Source organism: Homalodisca vitripennis, chromosome 2 (assembly GCF_021130785.1).
Source record: "Homalodisca vitripennis isolate AUS2020 chromosome 2, UT_GWSS_2.1, whole genome shotgun sequence".
Lineage (NCBI taxonomy): Eukaryota > Metazoa > Arthropoda > Insecta > Hemiptera > Cicadellidae > Homalodisca > Homalodisca vitripennis.
In genome coordinates, this window is record NC_060208.1 from 190,527,955 (window position 1) to 190,546,809 (window position 18,855).

At 30.8% G+C, this 18,855-nt stretch overlaps 1 protein-coding gene across 2 annotated transcripts in view; it reads left to right on the forward strand.

The window, feature by feature from the left end:
* The window catches only part of LOC124355226 (CCR4-NOT transcription complex subunit 11), a 28,356-nt gene extending 13,100 nt beyond the window's left edge, over positions 1 to 15,256 (forward strand). Inside the window, exons 8-11 of one of the 2 annotated variants that reach the window (XM_046806267.1) lie at positions 1,673 to 1,812; positions 3,124 to 3,289; positions 6,991 to 7,200; positions 9,242 to 15,256. In XM_046806267.1, the coding sequence (XP_046662223.1) occupies positions 1,673 to 1,812; positions 3,124 to 3,289; positions 6,991 to 7,155 (471 nt within the window). In that variant the 3' untranslated portion in view covers positions 7,156 to 7,200; positions 9,242 to 15,256. Of the gene's footprint in view, positions 1 to 1,672; positions 1,813 to 3,123; positions 3,290 to 6,990 lie in introns of both variants that reach the window. The other variant, XM_046806266.1, reaches the window with a different exon arrangement.
* Positions 15,257 to 18,855: the final 3,599 nt, after the last annotated feature.

Genomic DNA, 18,855 nt, shown 5'->3' on the forward strand with positions numbered 1-18,855 from the left:
CTCGTCCACAAATACTCCCCTCGTTATCGGTCAATAACGTTATTATTTGCGACAAATTGTTTGTCTGAGGCGTACAGTCGTGGCGTTCTATTTTCCTTTGCCTCGTGTGCGTGTACGTAAATAAAATGGGTGACAATTTACGATCATCTGAATTAGATAGACTATTATTAGAAAGTGGAAGTGATGAAAGTGATATCGATAGTGTTATTGAGGATGGAGACGGTTCTATCACGCGTATTTGTCCACGTTTTCATAATTACGCGGATACTAATGTTGACAGTGACGAGCGGGCTAGTGACCATGATTCAGATGTTCAGACTATTTCAGACATTGTTCCTGGGACACCACCGGATGTGGAAACTCTATTTCAACATCATTTCAATATCAATAAAAACGCTCAAAGTAGTGCTTCCGAGGATATTTATGAATATACTTCTAGTATAATATACTTGTCTAATATGATCTGTATAATGTTTATATAACATAAATAACAACATAAACAAACAAAACATGTATAATTAGCGAGCGCGCTAAGCAGGCAGGTAGGCGTGCAAACACTGTGGGTGCTGCGTTGCAATACGGATTAATTCGTACTCTAAGGCCCGCGCGCGCGCCGTTTTCACGATCCGAAATGGGTTAACAGTGATTGCATAATTGTGGGTGAGGTCACTGGAGCCAGTTTCCTTGATAAAAATCTCAGATGATAAATGCCCACAATGAGGAAGTGACGACACTGTCGATTAATGGTAGTTCATTTAGCCAATAAAATAAGATCAGGACTACTCAATTCACCTTGATTGTTTCTGATTGCAAGTCAAAGTTCAAGCACACAACACTTTTTAAAGTCCGCTTAAGATTTGTTCTTGGTTAGTCGAACTTGCTTCGTGTCCTGTGTAGTGACACGCAGCGGTTCTTTATGTGTTAATATCCTCACACTGCAAGAGTTATGTGACAAGATTCTTGTGTTCTAGTGAGTACACACATGGCACGCCTCGGAAGTTCTGATCACGGCTACAATAATTCTCTACTTACTATCAGAGGAACAATCCTCTCACCTCGGCGTACCATGCAATACTGATAGTTTGGTCAAGACACGGTCCTCTCACCTCTGAGGTTTTAGCTGTTACTGACTTTACTCTCTCGGATCAAATTCCACCATGCTGGAATGGGTGTTGCCCTTTAGGCTTTATTATAATTCTATTGGTTCTAATAACCATGTGGTTAATTTTTTCCTCCCCCATCCGCATATCTGAGAAGTGCTTTGGACACCCACATTCTCACAGCAGCAGGATATGACGTATGGTGGGACCGATTCTATTGTTATTTCCTGCTGGTGGCCATGGATTTATAACCTTATTGCCATCCGCACCTCATAGTGAGACCATATCGTAAACGCGTATGCGACCATGTAGAACATCATTTGAGAGTACGACTTGTAAACCTTCCAAAACTTGTCTGCCTTGAGTGTAAGTTGATTAAGAAGAAACTGTTCTGGGGTCAAAATCAAAAAGTTGATAATGAAGATAAGAAGGGACCCAACCTATTTCCTTAATTTGTTTAACTCAGCTCTCTGCATAAAATCAGTACTATTTGTACCAAAAATATTATATGGTTATTGAAGCTTTGGCCGATAGGAGTACTCTTATTGTGTTAACATTTTACTGTTTAACAGTTGCCAGACCTGGTTGAGAACAATCCGTTGATAGCTATCGAAGTGCTGCTAAAGCTGATGCAGTCAACCCACATTACAGAGTACTTCAGTGTCTTGGTCAACATGGAGATGAGTTTGCACTCTATGGAAGTCGTCAATAGGTATACTTGGCTACATACCTTGATTATTTAAGTTATGTGATAGTATAAATTAATTCATTGTTATTATAGTGTTTCAATTTTTAAATGGCTAATATGATTTATATTTATCTGGTGTAGACATATTAAATGTTGCTGTGCAATGTTATAGATGAGATGGTTCCAGTTCCAATTCTTGATTTAGTAATCCTTTGTTTATTAATGATATTGATTCTTCAAATCAAATTCTTATTGGTGATTTTAAGTGAAGATTGTAAATAGAATGCTATATCACACATAAAATTATCGTTCTAATAACAGTATTGTATAAGAATTTCTTAATTTTGGCAGGTGCAAATTCCTTGATTATAAAATTGAGGCATATGATGATACAAAATGGATATAAATTAGATAGTACATAGTGAGAAAAAAGTTCTTTAAATTACTTATTAACATTAAACAGACACTTTTTTCAAGAATAAACTATTCACTCCCACAATCATACCACTTGTCTCCAGACCACCCCAGCAAGGCCTGAGACCTAGAGCGCACCAGTGTGATCATCGGCACCATGAAATAATACTGTGTTATTGATCTCACGAACCCGGGGTGGCTGGATATTGAGGTGATTTTAATAGGAAGCGAATTCCATAGTTGGCAGGCCGATACTATAAATGATTTCATACACAACAGTTCTATGGAGGGGCATACGCAGGACCACCATATGGGATAATGTACACCATAAAAGAAGATACATTCGTACAAAATTGTGTAACACATGCTGAATGCCATATTCATTACATTAGCCAGTTATCAATCAGGATTTCAGAGAAAAACGTTTGACCTTTCTTATCGACAAAGTTTTATATTATTTAGAAAAACTATGGTGAAAACTTTGAATTAGAGCTATATTGAACATTTATGTTATGTAAGTAGAAAATTTACTTATAAGATACATTGTTGTGGCACAATTGTGTATAAATAAACTTATTGGTGAGTAAAGAAAGATTAAATTTCTGAACATATGTGTATTTTTATTAATAAAAAACCAGTACAGTAACTGAAAATATGTGAAAAATATCAAGTCTAAAGGCTATTCACCTAACAATTCAATAAATAAATATTTTCTGCTCTTGGAACTTAACTTTATTTAATTAAAAAACAAAGAGTTTCATTTAATTTGTAAAAATATTAATAAATAGTCCAAAATTATTTTGGAATTTAAATATATGTTAAATATGTTCAAGCACAAAACGTCTAGTTTGAATAATTAGTGTGGTGTGGTGAATTGGATATTGGTGACCTGAGGTTTCAGTGACTGATACAATATTGCAGGCTGACCACAACTGTTGACCTCCCCACAGAGTTCGTACATCTGTACATCTCTAACTGCATCTCCACTTGTGAGACCATCAAAGACCGGTACATGCAGAATCGTCTGGTTAGACTCGTCTGTGTCTTCCTGCAGAGCCTCATCCGCAACAAGATCATCAATGTTCAGGTAACTCTAGCAGAGGGATGAACCAACAACACTGCGGATGTACAACTGGTACCATTTGTTTCTCTGGTTCTTGCTGTAGCAGTTCCATCAACTCTCAAGAATTCAGTAAACCTGCTCACCTTAAAACACAAGACTCATCCCCAAACGCTTGTACATGAAATTCACACATTACATTGGTTTCCGACTGAAGACGACTTAAGTAAGAGTATGGAGAAATAATAATGTACTTTTTATTTCAGTTTGCTATTGGACTTAAAAGTCAAACTCTGGGTTGTCAAAACCAAAATGTGTTCTAATTGGGGAAAAAGGTTTATGACTAGAAGAAAACAAACATCAGTAAATTATACTTTAATGACCTACTTTTTTGTATGGTCTAATATCTAAAACCTCAAAATGTCACCAAAGACCCCTGTATACAAAGTTTGTTGTTTGTTTTAATGTTAATAGTTACAGGCTTTACTTAATTATATCTCATACAGGCAATAAATCTCAAGCGTAAGGTTTCTTTCTATAACTCTTTCACTAATAAAAGCCTTGCCCCTGAGTAGTTTTCAAAAAGTGTTGCAGAAATATCTTATATATATATATATATATATATATATATATATATAAATTAGAAAATTGCTTCAGCCTAAAAGGAATTTACCATTTAGAGCCAAACCCCAATCAAAATACCAATCTGATTAATTTAAGAAATGTTGAAATCGCACATCAATTAATTTTAAAATCAAGGCAACCAGATGGGTTGAACCTAAGATGATTCTCTTTTCCTTTTTATAACAAAAAATTTTTAGTTCTATGTAAACATTTACAAATATTCTACACACAGCTGATTGGGATCTTGTTGTTTATGGTATTTATTTGTTAAAATTTTATTTTGGTTATGTCTTTTGTTTTTGGTTTGAGTTCTGTTTATATGTTTTAATTCAGTGTGTTATGAAGAAGGGTTGTGTCAACTCGAAAATTAAACATGAGCACTGAATTTTTGTTTCTGTTTTTGTGTACACTTTAAAGTACTTCGAAGAGTATATATATATAATATATATATAAATATATATATATCTATGTATATAAAAATGAATGTTTGTGTGTTTGTCCTTTATGGAATCGCAAAATATTAGACAGACCATTATGAAAATTTGTATGTATACGTATTTTTCCACGGAGAAGGTTTATAAGCTATGCCCATTGATGTAACTCACCACCAAGCGGCGCTGCAAAAGATAAAAGGTTTCAAAGCGCCTTCACACTATAAACTGCAATTACGAGACAGTTAATAAGCAAATAGCAAGCCCTCAAGCCCACAGTAGCAATTAACAATTTTAAAAATTATGTTTACGTATATTACATAGCCAAACAATTTGAAGGCGCTAAGTTATTATGTATATTTGTCTTTATGATACATTTCTGATTGAACTTAAAGTTTTGAGTGTTAGACCACTTTATAATAAAGTACATGTACGTGCACAATGGCTATAAACATAAACAGATTTTCTTGATCGTGGCAACAAGGCAAACTCTACATCGGCGTTGTAAATATAATTCAATTAAACCAGAAGTTCACATACACGGGCAAAGCTTACGAAAAGCGTGCAAAGCCGCGGGAAACAGCTAGTATATATATATAAATGAATGTTTGTGTGTTTGTCCTTTATGGAATCGTAAACTATGTGACCGATCATTATGAAAATTTGTATGTATATGTAGTTTTCCACGGAGAAGGTTTATATTACGATGCCCATTGATGTAACTCACCACCAGGCGGCACTTTAAAAGAAAAGTTTTCGAAGCGCCTGCACATTATAAACTGCAATTACGAGATAGATACGTATATTAAACAGTGAAACACTGTTTGAAGGCACTAAGTTATGATGTATAATTGTCTTTAAACTAAATTTTTGGTTGAACTTAAAACTTGAGTAGTAGACCACTTTGTAATAAAGTACATATGCATATACAATACATTTTTGACAGATTTTCTTGATCGTGACATCAAGGTAAAATCTACATCGGCGTTGGAAATATAATTTACTTCAACAGGAAGTGCTCATACGCGGGCAAAACTTACGAAAAGCGTGCGAAGCCGCGGGAAACAGCTAGTAATTTATAAGAATTATAAGGACAACCTGGTTGGCCTCTTAAATTTGTATCATATTTTTGTAATAATGTATACCATTTCAAGATCAAGCCCAAAAACATTTGCAACAAAATAGACACAATTGTAGTTTATTTTTGTGCATTTAAGGGCTGCAGTAGATATTCATTAGGATTTGTGACAAGCTAACTGCAGGGCTCTGTATCTATTTTGTTACTAGGCTCCCATGGGAAATGTGTAAATAGTAAACATAGACTTCATTTAAGAGCTAAAAGATATTTAAATAATGAATCTTTTTGCTGAAAAGATACGGAAACCACCTTCCATTCAAAGGGTTAAAATTTATTTAAATTAATATAGAAGCCTTATCAAATATTGTTTTAAAAAATAATTGTAATTACACATTCACCATTGTTATTAGCTTTAAAAATACTTCACTTGTAAAGTTATCAATTCATCCCCATCTTGACTTGTTTCGCATACAATTTTATATTCACTGCAATACTTTAGAAAGGACTTTCCTCGAAGCAGCGATCAGTGGATCATCCATCGATTTGCATTGTATGTCGTCGCCTATTTCAGTACTCAAGTGGGTGAAAAACTATATGATTTATATATCATTGTGATGAACAGCTGAGTAATGTGTTTCCTTTCTTTATTCTTTTATGTTAACCCTACCATACATACCATAGATGCGTGAAGCGCATCTCAGATGCTCCTTAGGGTTTTTGATACAAGTACTATTTATTGGCTTTTTATTAAGTTACTATTATCTGGATTATGTGTATATCACTGTATTCAGGAAGTTCTATTCTACAGATATATACAGGGTGTAAATTAAGTCCTGATATGCCTGGATATATTCCAAACGGATTGAGATACCAACGATGTTAAATCTTCACCTTACCTGTTAAAATACTCTTTTGGACTTTTTGGAGGGTAAAGGTATCCCCCCCTTTTTCAAGGGGGTTTGAAGGAGGACAGTTTAAATTTTCAAATTTCAATCCCTATCTTGTGACATGTCATATTTAAGATCTATTCAATAGAATTCTGTTTTATTTTTTTTACTTCCTATAATAAAAAATCTTAATTCAATTAGGGCTGTATAATTTTACATTAGGGGGGAATAAAAACAAAATGTATTGCTCCTAAGGATTAAAGTTAATTTGTCAAACTTTTAATTTTTTAAATTTAATTTTTACCAAAGTAAATGTGTATTTATTTAAGATAAGTACTATGAAATTCTTAATATGTCTTTCTAACTAAGTTGTATTTTTAATTTTATTAATGTGTAGTATATGACTGTTTTTATAGTAGTTTAACCTTTTTGTATATTCTTTGTGTGGTTTCTGTTCTTGTCCGTGATAACAATTTTTCTAATTTCTTAAGTTTTAAGTATAATTAATTGTGTTAATGTGTTAGAATTCTGTTGCTTATTTTATTTTTTATTAAACTTTGGAATACACATTTTTAAATTTATTTCTAACAATGTTCATTCACTTTTGACTAATAAATGTATTATTGTTATTTATTGTTTATAAAAAATCAAGTACAAACTGCTGTTGTTTTAAATCTTACATTATTAACCTGAAGTGTTGATGTCCAGGAGCTGTTCATCGAAGTGCAGGCGTTCTGTATAGAATTCAGTCGGATTCGAGAAGCAGCAGCTCTGTTCCGCTTACTCAAGCAGCTGGAGGCGGGGGGTGAGGCGGCAGGAGCAGCTCTCACCAGCGTCTCCGCCCCTGCCAAACCCAAGCTGGGGGAACCATAACCCACCACAGCTTTGTGTGATTTTCGTCATTGTTTGGATGTTCTCGTTAAGTTTTGCCTTGCAATATTAAGTTAGTTTTTATTATTCATAAGACTGCCATATTATGTATTGTTTTGTTGGCGACCTTGAATGCATTTCAACTTTAATGAAGTTTTAAGTGAATATAAATTACAATCAATATCGATAAGAGTGTTTTTGTATTTAGTATCTGCGATTTCATTGGCCTTAAACGGTATATTGTTTTAAAAGATTTGAAGGTTATGTATGTATAAACAAACTTAATATTTATGAAATATGTAGCAGCAAAACAGGTAAAATAATAGAGTTTTTCATGTTTTGGTTTCGAGTTCTTCTCTGCTTGAGCTCTACTTCATATGGACTTTTGATTTAGTGTTTTTCTGAATTTTACTATTTACAATTTACTGTAGTAATTTTACCATGGTCACTTTATATTAAATAAGCCAAGGTCAAATTGCAACAGGTAAACAATACAACTAAAACAACTTATTATTTCATTTATTTTAAGGGAATTGAGGAATATTTAAAGTTGATAAAATATTGATTTGATAAAAGTAGAGATCATAGGATTATGGGGATTTCCTATCCATTCTGAACACTAAAGCAAAAGAGACAAAAACTTGTTAAAAAAGATTTTGCTGTCTACTCTGCTAGATTTTAATAAAGCCTAATTGAATCCATTAATACAACTCATTTAATACTAAAGAATACTACGTCAACACTAAGAAGTTGTGTCAGATATGATACAGTGACAATATCCGGAGATAGTTCACATTAACCAGTGTTGTAGTGTGGTACAACATGAAAGTGACATAACTCAAAGACACAAGCAAACATAATACGGGACATAAATCAAAAGTATAAATTAAGAAGTGACTATCTATGACAAAACACCCAACAGATATCACAGAATATTAATTTTACTATGTTTTAATTCTTTTTGGGAAATGATTTGTACAAATAAAATATGAGTGATAAGTTTGATGGTTCTATGTTTTAAATCAAACTTGAAGGGGACATAATATTTGTCATTAATTTTTGTCTGGTTTCTACTGAATGTCACTATTTTTAAAAGTACCATTCTTCTAATAAATGTATTGTATAGCAAAAATGGATCAGAATGTAAAACCAACAATTTATCTTGAAAATAGAGTAATTATGAATAACAAAATTTTATTTTTATATCAGCATAAATGGATAGACAGGTGAAAATTGTACACCAATCTATTTAGAGTGGTTTAAATATTCTAGGCAATTAATGGTCTAAGCAATTATTTAATAAGTTTAATTATATAAAAAATAAGGTAATGAAGAGGTTGATGACAGATTTTTTCATTCAATTAATTAATGTTCAAATTGATTTAAATTAATAATCAAATGTGGAAAAATTGCATGAGTATATTATGTGATCCAATAAGATGGCTCAGTCCAAACTTAAAGGTAAAATTATGTATTCCTAGAACTAATATTAATATTGATCAGTATTATTTGTCTTAAATGTGCTTAATAGATAAATAGCCAAATTCTTTATTACATAAACTTCAAGTACAGTATATCTGCACAGATGTCAAGACTGCAATTGATTTCTTCCATCAGCTATTTGTTGCATATGTGAAGATGCCATTCACTGTGATGTTGTGGTTAAGGTGTATTGTGTTGTCAGCATACATTAAGCAATAAGTATTAATATTGAAATGTTGAAGTAGTCTGAAAAGTTGTTAATGAAAAGTGCAAAACCTTCAGGTACAAATACTTTTAAATATACCACTAATGCATATTGTTCCAATATTTAATTATATTCGTTATTTATAAATGTACTAGGTAAAGTCATAAAATACAGAAATTAAGGTGAGTATGTATAAAGCTAGATCTAATAAACTTGCATAACATAGTTTTAGAACGGTTTTACTTAGTGTAGAAGAAAATGGAAGTGCATGATCTCAATATTGTATAACAAATTAAATGAATCTTAACTCATTAGAAGTTGAAATGCATTCATGTAACTTATCTTAAATAAATTAATGATTCCTATTAGTTTTCTAATTTAAATTTTGAATTTTGTTTGTAGGGCGGGACAAGACCAGATTATTTTCAGAATCAACATTTCTGTCACCAAATGCACAGTAATATGAATAATATACAATGAACTATCCTTCATTTACATAATTATTATTGTAGTTTGACACTTTAAATAATTGTGAATGTAAATATACAAACTTAAAATTTTAAATAGTTTATTTTTATAGATGTTATGGTAAAATGGTACTGAAGTGTTAAAAAAATTAAACTTAAAATGTAGGCTTTACTTTGCATAAATCCAAAGGCACATTAGATTCCTTAATACAAAAGCTCTCTGTAATGTAATCTCTGAGCCCAAGGTTAAAAAGGAAACACTATTAATATGAAGATGCAGCAAAAAATTATAGACATATGATATTATGACAATATCGGATTCAGCTATCCTCCATATCATAAAATATGATTATTGAACATTATACATTTTGTGTAAAGTAATTTTAAGTCTATTGGGTTTGTTTTTTGAATTCGTACTGCAATTCACTTGCCATTATTCTTAGATGAATGGGTAGAATGGGTTACATTTACATACAGCAATTATCAACTTAATGTATTTTTATACATTCTACAGATTCAGTCTTATGTGGTCAAATTTAAGATAAGCTGACTGAACATTTTAGACCAATTATTTAAAATATTCAATGTTTAATTCAATGTAACCATTCCATGCATCTGGATGAAACAGATCTGATTTGAATTTGGATAACACAAAACTGCTCTTCTTGATCTTACCAACAATCTTTTTTCACTTGATAAGGGAAATTCCAGACTTTATATTACATATATTATCTTTTGTTTATATCATGCAAAGACTATAAAACGTAGTGCAAGTTTTAGTTATGTAAGATTGGAAACAAACATTTGATACATTTTCTTCAGAATTTATATAAATTTGTTACAAAACTAAAGTAATTTTTAATGGCTTCTGAATTAGTGACATTTTTTACTGGAAAGAACAATGGGAAGTAGGGATAAAGTTATATATTTACAAGGTCATAGGATTGTGGTGGCAGTGGTTGAATATCACAAGTATTCTCAATAAATCAATCAAATATTCCCTATTCACACAAATATTAACAGTAGCAGTGTTATAGTAAAAATAAAATTATAAACATACTTATCACATTAAAAATGTATGGAAATTGTATAAATCATCTACAGGCTTAGAGTTTTATATAGGTTCATGGTATTCAACATATCTATAAAGTTTTTTCTTCTTCAGCTTCTCTTTCACAGCTCATACAATCTATTAGACACTTATAAACACATTAACATGAAATTAAATGATGCATTGAGGCAATGCTGTGGAAGTTACTTTCATAACCAAATTATTCAATGTATATGAGAGTCCTTTAACATAAAAAAGTGTTTAAAAAATATAGTGTAGCCCAATATTATTTCAGATCCACAAAATCTTCTTTCCTCCCCTACATATTCATACCTTTGTATTCTAACTGAAGCAGCTACCAGTACTACTTGCTCTCTCCTCTGATATCCATGACACTGATCTTTCTCTACCTAATTGTTCTGGAAGTTATAATGATTATGTTTTATTTTTGGTATACGATTTTCTTTATAATATTGTCAAAATGGTCGAATTAGTTTAAGCGTGTTGTTTCTTTGTTATAACACCTTACCAACTTCATTTCACCTAGACAGAAGTTGCAGCAAATATAACGACTTTGCTCTAAATAGTCAATACGATTTTACAATATCGCTGAAAAACAATGGAAACCTCAAATTTGTTGGGATTAGAACATTTTATGTATATCTTCTCACTTCAAAATAATTAGTAATGTAGCAAATAATTTTTTTATCACAATATCATCTGTTTATTCATGAAAATGTCTGGGATTGCCTTGTCCTGTTTTACTACATAAAAATTGAGGCTGTAAAAATAGTATAAGAAGAAACATTTACTTTTACTAGTCTTGATCAAAGCAATTAGATCTAAGCTACTACTTTGTTGATGTGGTATTTTTTTAACATAATGCTTACTGACCAGGCTTTTTAGTGTGTATTATATGCTAAGGAAATTGTTGTATATTAGGCACTCTAATTGCTGTAAATAACAGGTTTTGTACGTGTGTAACAAAGATGGAGTTTTGTACTGTATATTTTAGATTTATATATGTCACAAATGTTGTACCACATATGATTGTTCAATAACATGATGACTTGGTTATTTCCTGCTTGAAATGTATAGTTTTTGAACATAAACTCTGCGTTTGTTGAGGTACATTGTTAATTTTATTCAGTTCAATATGAGTAGAACCCAACTTACCAAAATGTGTACATAAATTATAGCGTATATTTTTACTATTCTATGCATGGCAGATGAACGAACGATATCTAGTTATGTATATTTTTAATAAACATTTTATTCATAGCAGGGGTCTTCTTGCCTTACTTTGTTGATCAATGATCCATCCTTATTTTTTTATTTCAAATAATAAGTGTAGGCTGTTTTAAAAGACTGTTCTGTATTTTTAACCCTAGGACTGACAATGATGTCACTCTGTACTGACAGCATCATTTTAACAGACACATAAGCAATTATAATCATAATTAGTACAAAATTAATTAATAATGTGCATGGTGTGTATATAAATTTTATTGCAGTGGATTTGGAGAACGTTTAATAATTAAATCTTTCCTATCAAAGTAATTTTTGTAGAAACAGTAAAAATACAAAATTTTGTAATTATTATGTTGTGAAACTGTTTTAACAGTATTATGTTCGACACCAAAGCTGGAAATGTAAAACTTATTCTAGGTTTTGTGCTAATTCCACAAATATGTAGTAATAACATTATCTCCAAAATAATTTCCTATATGGCCTTGTATACAAAAATTGTACATTTACATATCTATTACCTATGTAGGCCTCCTAAGAAATATAATATTTTATGAGTAACATAATTTAACTGCCATATAAATATTTATGTAAGTATAACAATGTAAAATCTAATTTGAAATCTATATACAACATGTTGTGCTTTACTCTGAGTCACTGGTTTCCAGCCTTTGTGTTCATCCATAACAAATGACAAAATACCCACCAAACCTAGCTAAAACACAGTAATAACAACACTAAAACACTATAAAATGCATGATTCCACAAGAACCAGCAGATTCCTAATTATTATAAACATTAAGAAACAATACATTGCCATGTTATTATTCACAAGATGTCAGCTGTCCATACAATTTTTTTCATTGAAAGAAAGATAAAGATAATCTAAATATTAACAGTAAATTGGTAATATAGTGCTTTTAGAGAATATGTTCAAGAAAAGTTACAAATTCCTAAACTTTTAATAACTATACATATTTTTTGTGTGACAAACATTTGATTCATGAGCTCTAGGGTTAATTGATTATAAGGATTAGAAAACCAAAACAGTTATGATCTCCAGGACGTTAACAATTTTTTATTTATTTATTTAATAGTATTGTATCTAATATTTAATTACATATTTTCTCGTAAACATTTGGATAATAAGAGTGTATAACAAGAGTTATTCAAGGTTGAAATTAAATGAGGCATTGATCGAAAGTATTTGTTAATCTAAAGGTAAGCTAATTATAACTTTTGACACAACTATAAGTATTACACTATTCATATCACATATAACTTAACTATTCTGTTTAGGGATGGGTTGATTCCGATACCCGATACCTCGTTTCATAGTGATATCAAGGATTCTGGATATCATTGCTCTAACCCCAAGAATCCTTGATGCCGATACAATACTTTCTAAGTTTTTTAAAATAAAATAATAAAATCAACAGAACATCAGAAGTGCTTAAAATGCGCTTTGAAAGAGACAATTTCACAATGTCATTACTATTGATTGATTGATTGAAGTTGGCCATTTAAGTTAAGTCGCTGGGGTATCAGCTGATGGGTAGGTGCAAATTACCGACCACTAAAATGTGTTTATTGTTGTAAACAAAATAATTTAGTGTGTTAATTTCTTAGTTGTTATTTAAACAGTAATTTGTATCACATTCAAAATTGAGATCAAATTTTTGTATTTTTATCAAAATTTGGCATCAGCTCATTCGTATTAAAAATTGTGATACACTTTTTTAATGTATAACACATGAATTGGAATAGAATTTTTGTGGAATTGGCTCATCAATAATTTTTTTTCACTTAACCCCTGAATGGTTCGTTAAAAATACCTAAAATTATACTATTTTGACATTTTGTTGTTTTTTAGAGATGGTTTTTTCTAGTTAGTTTAGATATTAATTACAGATAAGATCATATTTTATTTCTGTATATTGTTTTGTATCAAAAGTCATTTTCTATGGAAATTCCTAAATATGAACCTTCCAAAAGGATAGCTAAGAAGAGTAATAACAAAATTTAAATAGGTGAACATTTTATTGCTGTAGGAATGAGGTCATGTATGATATATTTCAATAGATTGAAAAACGTATTTTTGGCTATTTTAAGTTAAAAAATACGCAAAAGTGAGAAACTTCAAAGGTTGGATTAGTATAATTTTTTATTTACTAAAGTGGTAATAAAATACACAAAAAAATCAGAATTGTACTATAAACAAAAGATTCTATTAGGCAATAGTTACATTACACCCCAAAGCATAAACTATAATTTTTTTAATAAAAGCTTTAAAAATGTATGTTTTGTAATGTAAAAATGTATTAGAAATTAGTATACATTGTATAATGTTAGCACAAGTTATTTTGAAGAATTTAATATAAGCTTTGTTGAAATAGAGCCGCACATAAAAGATAGGCTACATAAAATAATGTACAACCACAGTATTGTACGGTGAGGCTCCAGAATCATGCCGATAAGGGCAAGACTAACAGTAGAGTTCTACTTTGCCATACAGAGATTGAGGTAACTTCACTTTTCGCTGTGCAGTACTGGAAACCCATAGCGCAAAAGTATTTCACGTGGGTTCTACTGATGAATCTCTCTCTTTCATGTTAATATTGTGTGTTTGTCATTTATTTCTGGCTGCAAATAACTGAGTAAAACACATTTTTATTAACAGTATCCGGGTACTGTTAAACATTAAAGATTGTAAGGATTTACATAAACTTTTCGACTCAACAGGATCGTTAAATGAATTGGAAATTTTAATAGAGAAAATTTTGTTTTTAAATTTCTGATTACCTGTCAAGCCTTTTTCCGACACATTGTTATGATTGGTTAAAATTGACGTATTTGAACTTTACATCATCTTCGTCAACATCGGATAACACGTTTGGCATTTCCTGAATCGATAAGTACCAGAGATGTAAAATGTATATTAAATTGTATAGCTTCGAATCTCCTGATATTATTGATACCATTATCAATCTATTATTTTAGAGATAAATATAAGTTTTTAGCTTAAATTGTTAATGATGTCTTGGGTAGCATTAAACTACAATAAAGCATTTGATTTCTATCATTATCTGAGATACTATTGCCATATTACTAAGGTTAATTATGAAATCACACTCTGTTATATTTGTTGGTTAGTAATTCATTTGTTTATTTTTTAACTTTGTTTTTAATTATGATTTAGATGTGTCCTGTTTCGCTATAGAATAAAACAAGTAATTTTATAGTCAAGGCAAAACTAAAGTGCTTGGTTTATTTAAGCTGATTGACATATATTTTAGTTTTTTAATCCTATTTTTTCTTTCTTTATAATGATTGTCAGTGCATTTTTTGTATTCTGAGTTAACATGTATGTGGCAATTTTCAGTTAGATATTATCTAACATGTATGTTATGTGTATTCAACTTAACATTGTTACACTTTTGCATGATAAATTTTCTGTAATTAAACAGTTAGCAACATTGGAGTAAAATGTATTCACAACTTGTTAACCAAATTTATAACAATAAATTTGCAGGTTTTTTATTACATTCTTCCATACGAAACATGGCATTGATCTTTTGTCCACATAATTTATGCACAATGTTTCATTTACATCTGAGTAAATGCAAATTTGTAATAAAACTTGGAACTTCATGGTTTGTCTTTTTGTTACCCTTTGTTTGTCATAAACAGATATTTAACTAGAGACCATATCTCAGCTCTTGTATTTTTTATATTTTACAGTGACTGTTTATCAATTATATATACTTTTCTTCTACTTTTATCAATGATATTGTAATATAAGCAGCCATTGAAAGTTGTGTTTGTCATACAATTTTGTAAAACATGCTGGTAGTTCAAATCACAGGCTAGTGAACCTTTACTTTACTTATTTCAATATTATTATTCAGTATTTCATTTTCTGTTGTTACAACATCCATCTAGTTGTGAATCGTACTTTACTGTCTGCAACTAGATTTTAATTGTAAACGAGTATTTCTTTGAATCTATTGTTGACAACAATGATTATTATTAATTTTACTGTTTAATTTATCACATTTTTTTGTTTGCTCCTAAATTTTTGTTTTTATTGTTCTTTATTGTTATAGTTTGACATTTCAACAAACTTATTATTTTCAAAAGTATTTAATATTTTAGAAATAACATTTTCTAAAATTGTCTTCAAATTATAGATTTTAGAAGCTTGTTCCTCTCTAATAATTTTATTACACATAAAAATGCAAATTTTTAATAATCAACCATCTTTTCATATAAATATTTACTTTATTTTGAAAATAATAATATAAAACATGAATATTTCTTTGTATTTCTGTTGTGTCATTTTCGTTCATCTAACTTCTAAACTCCTTACTTACTTTTGCAGGACATTCTTAAACAATGCAAATTGTAGAAATTATAATTGATCAGCCAATTTAAAATATCAAATTATCAGTAATATATTTGATTTTCATTTAACACAACATTTTTTTAATAGTTTAATTGTAATAATGCATCAAAACTATAATTCAGTCAGTTGCATTAGGTTAAGTAATGCAGAAGGATAAGATTTATGATTTAGTTAAGTATATGAATTATAAATAAGTCCAGTTCTGTCATCAGTAAGCCTGAAAACATACCACGTGCAGAACTGATGCACAGTGAAGTCGCAGTAAACATTCAGGAATTTGATTAGAACTGCTGAGCTAGTGTTTGGAATGATGTCACTTTGGGGGGGGGGAGTGACTCAACGGATGGAGATGAAGTCCAATGTTCGCTGCAGTTGTGCCGGGTTTTTGAACGTGTTAGGCTTGCATGGTATCTCTCTCCCATTCTAAATTACTAAGTTTATATTGAATTATAACGTAATTTAAAATTGTCCATTAAATAAAGTATATTGTTTTATTCGGTCAACCAAAGAGAGCGTTATTGCAACTACCTAAATTAACCTCGACTAGAATCCGACATCGTGACTGTCGAACGAACCCAAACGAGAATATTCTAAAATAAATAAGTGTGGTTACTAGGAACACATTATAAATTCATATATCAATTTATTCTTGAGATATTGTGCAGAAAACAAACACCCAGACATAGACAGATGGAAGAGGTATTTTGCCAGAACCTTTTGTAATAAGTAAGCAAAATATACAGAATTTAAGTTTATTGCTTAATTAATTTTCAAGATATTACATCAACCTGAGTTATAGGCTTCAGTAACACTCAAACAAATCCCAAAAAGGGACGGAAGATGTCCCATCATCGAACTATTTATTGCTTATATAGAAATAAATCATTTAATGACTTCTTGTATAAGATCGCATAAGCAATATCGTTTCCTGTTATCTATGATAAACAGCCCGCTGGCTCATTCTACTTCCACGCCAAGTACCTGAAATTAGTTATCTGTACCATCTACTCTATCTCTCAATCCTCCTGAATCCTAGATCTGGCAGTTTCTAAAGTAGCAGGGTACTTTCATGTTTTGCATGCATTCTTTTAGAAATTCATAGCAAATATTTTTATACTCAATACATCAAGTAATTGGTATTACTGGCTTTATAAAATTTTAAGTTTTTTATGTGCCAATAAATATACACATTAATTTTATGAGGTTGAACGTACAAATTTAACATTAGTAAACATAAAATTCAAGTTTGGCAAAACAATGTGAAATAGCAAATGTTGCTAAAATTGGTTTTTAGAACGTTAGAAATAAAATATGAATAAAAACTTAGATATAACCATTGTTTTCCAAAACTGTGAATGGCCGTCAACTTTATAGATGTCGAATAGTGTAAGTCTAATAAAACGTATCAATTATTACGTGTTACACAATTTGTGTATTAAAAAATTGTGTCTGTATTGGTAAATAATATAATTAAAACGGTGCAGTTTTGGATAATATACAGTAATATTGCGGAAAAAGTGGTGAAATGTCATAATTCCTAGCCAATTCAAAGTAAAATTTGTACTAAGACAATATGAGGTTACAATCCTATTATATTATTTGGATAAGTTCTGTACCAATAAAAGTCTCAACCAAAAGAAAGTTTCAAAATGGTTACTATCTACATTGTACGAAACCACGACCTAATGCAATTTTATGAACATGCAATGTATAAAACTTAAGTTTAAATTAGTGTATAGAGAAATAAGTTAAATCCTGTTACCCTTTCAAATCTTCCTTCAACTATAGTCAATAATCAATTTTAACAACCTATTTAAAACGCTTATTTTAATCTTTGTACATTTCAAGATGATTGATTAGTAGCTATGAATTATTTTACCAGACGAATCCAATTTATTGGGAATTGCACGACAGCCATAATACAATTTTTGAAACTGTGTAAAGAGGTAAAATTTCCCCTTTGGCTTAGTTGGAAGAAAAGTAATTTCACAAGTGCTGTTATCTCAATGCGTGATTTCTTTTTAAGAATTAACACAGATACCATATGAATACGGCTTTTACAATGTAAAAACTCCAAATTTTAGATATCATTCTCCTAGAGGGAGTAATGCTTATAATTTCGCATGAATTGACAAAAAAATCTTTGTTCTTTTTCTGTCTTCAGGAGGGTATCTTGAAGGATTGTAACTATTATATTTGAAAAATGTACTAAAGCCAAAATCGAGTGCACCACCCAGGGTTAAGGATTGTATATGCGAATATATCCGTATTATTCTGTGTGTAACATACTTTATACAGATAAAATTTGATTTTCATCACTACTGAGTACTGATTAACCCTTGATTATATATGAGATCTTGTGCCCGACAAACTTAGACAAGTTTTTAAAACATTTTTTGAGGGTATTTATGTTTTCCCTTTTTAAAACTGTAAATCCCAGGCCTAAAACATACGGCCATGGGACTGCCAACTGAGGTTTTAAAACTGAAAGGAGAAGTTTCACTTAACTACAATTTATATGTGTGGGCTTCAAGATGTTACACAAGGAAGAACTCGGTATGTTACAGCTGGGAAGAGTTATAAAACAGCTGAAATGGAGGCTAAACATAATGCTAGTGCTGAATACGAGGCACGTCCAGAAAGTAAGTGTATTGGTACTCTCTCAGCTGTGGGGAATACTTTTTCGACATGTTGGCAACACTGCCGCGTAACCTGAATCCTCCCCTTCAAAATGAGACCAATCCGAGGTTAGTATGTTGAAAACTCTTGACGCAGTAGCATCTCTCGCGAAAAATGCCGATCGTATCTCCCGCCAAGTGCGAAATTCGCGCCGTCATTCGCTACC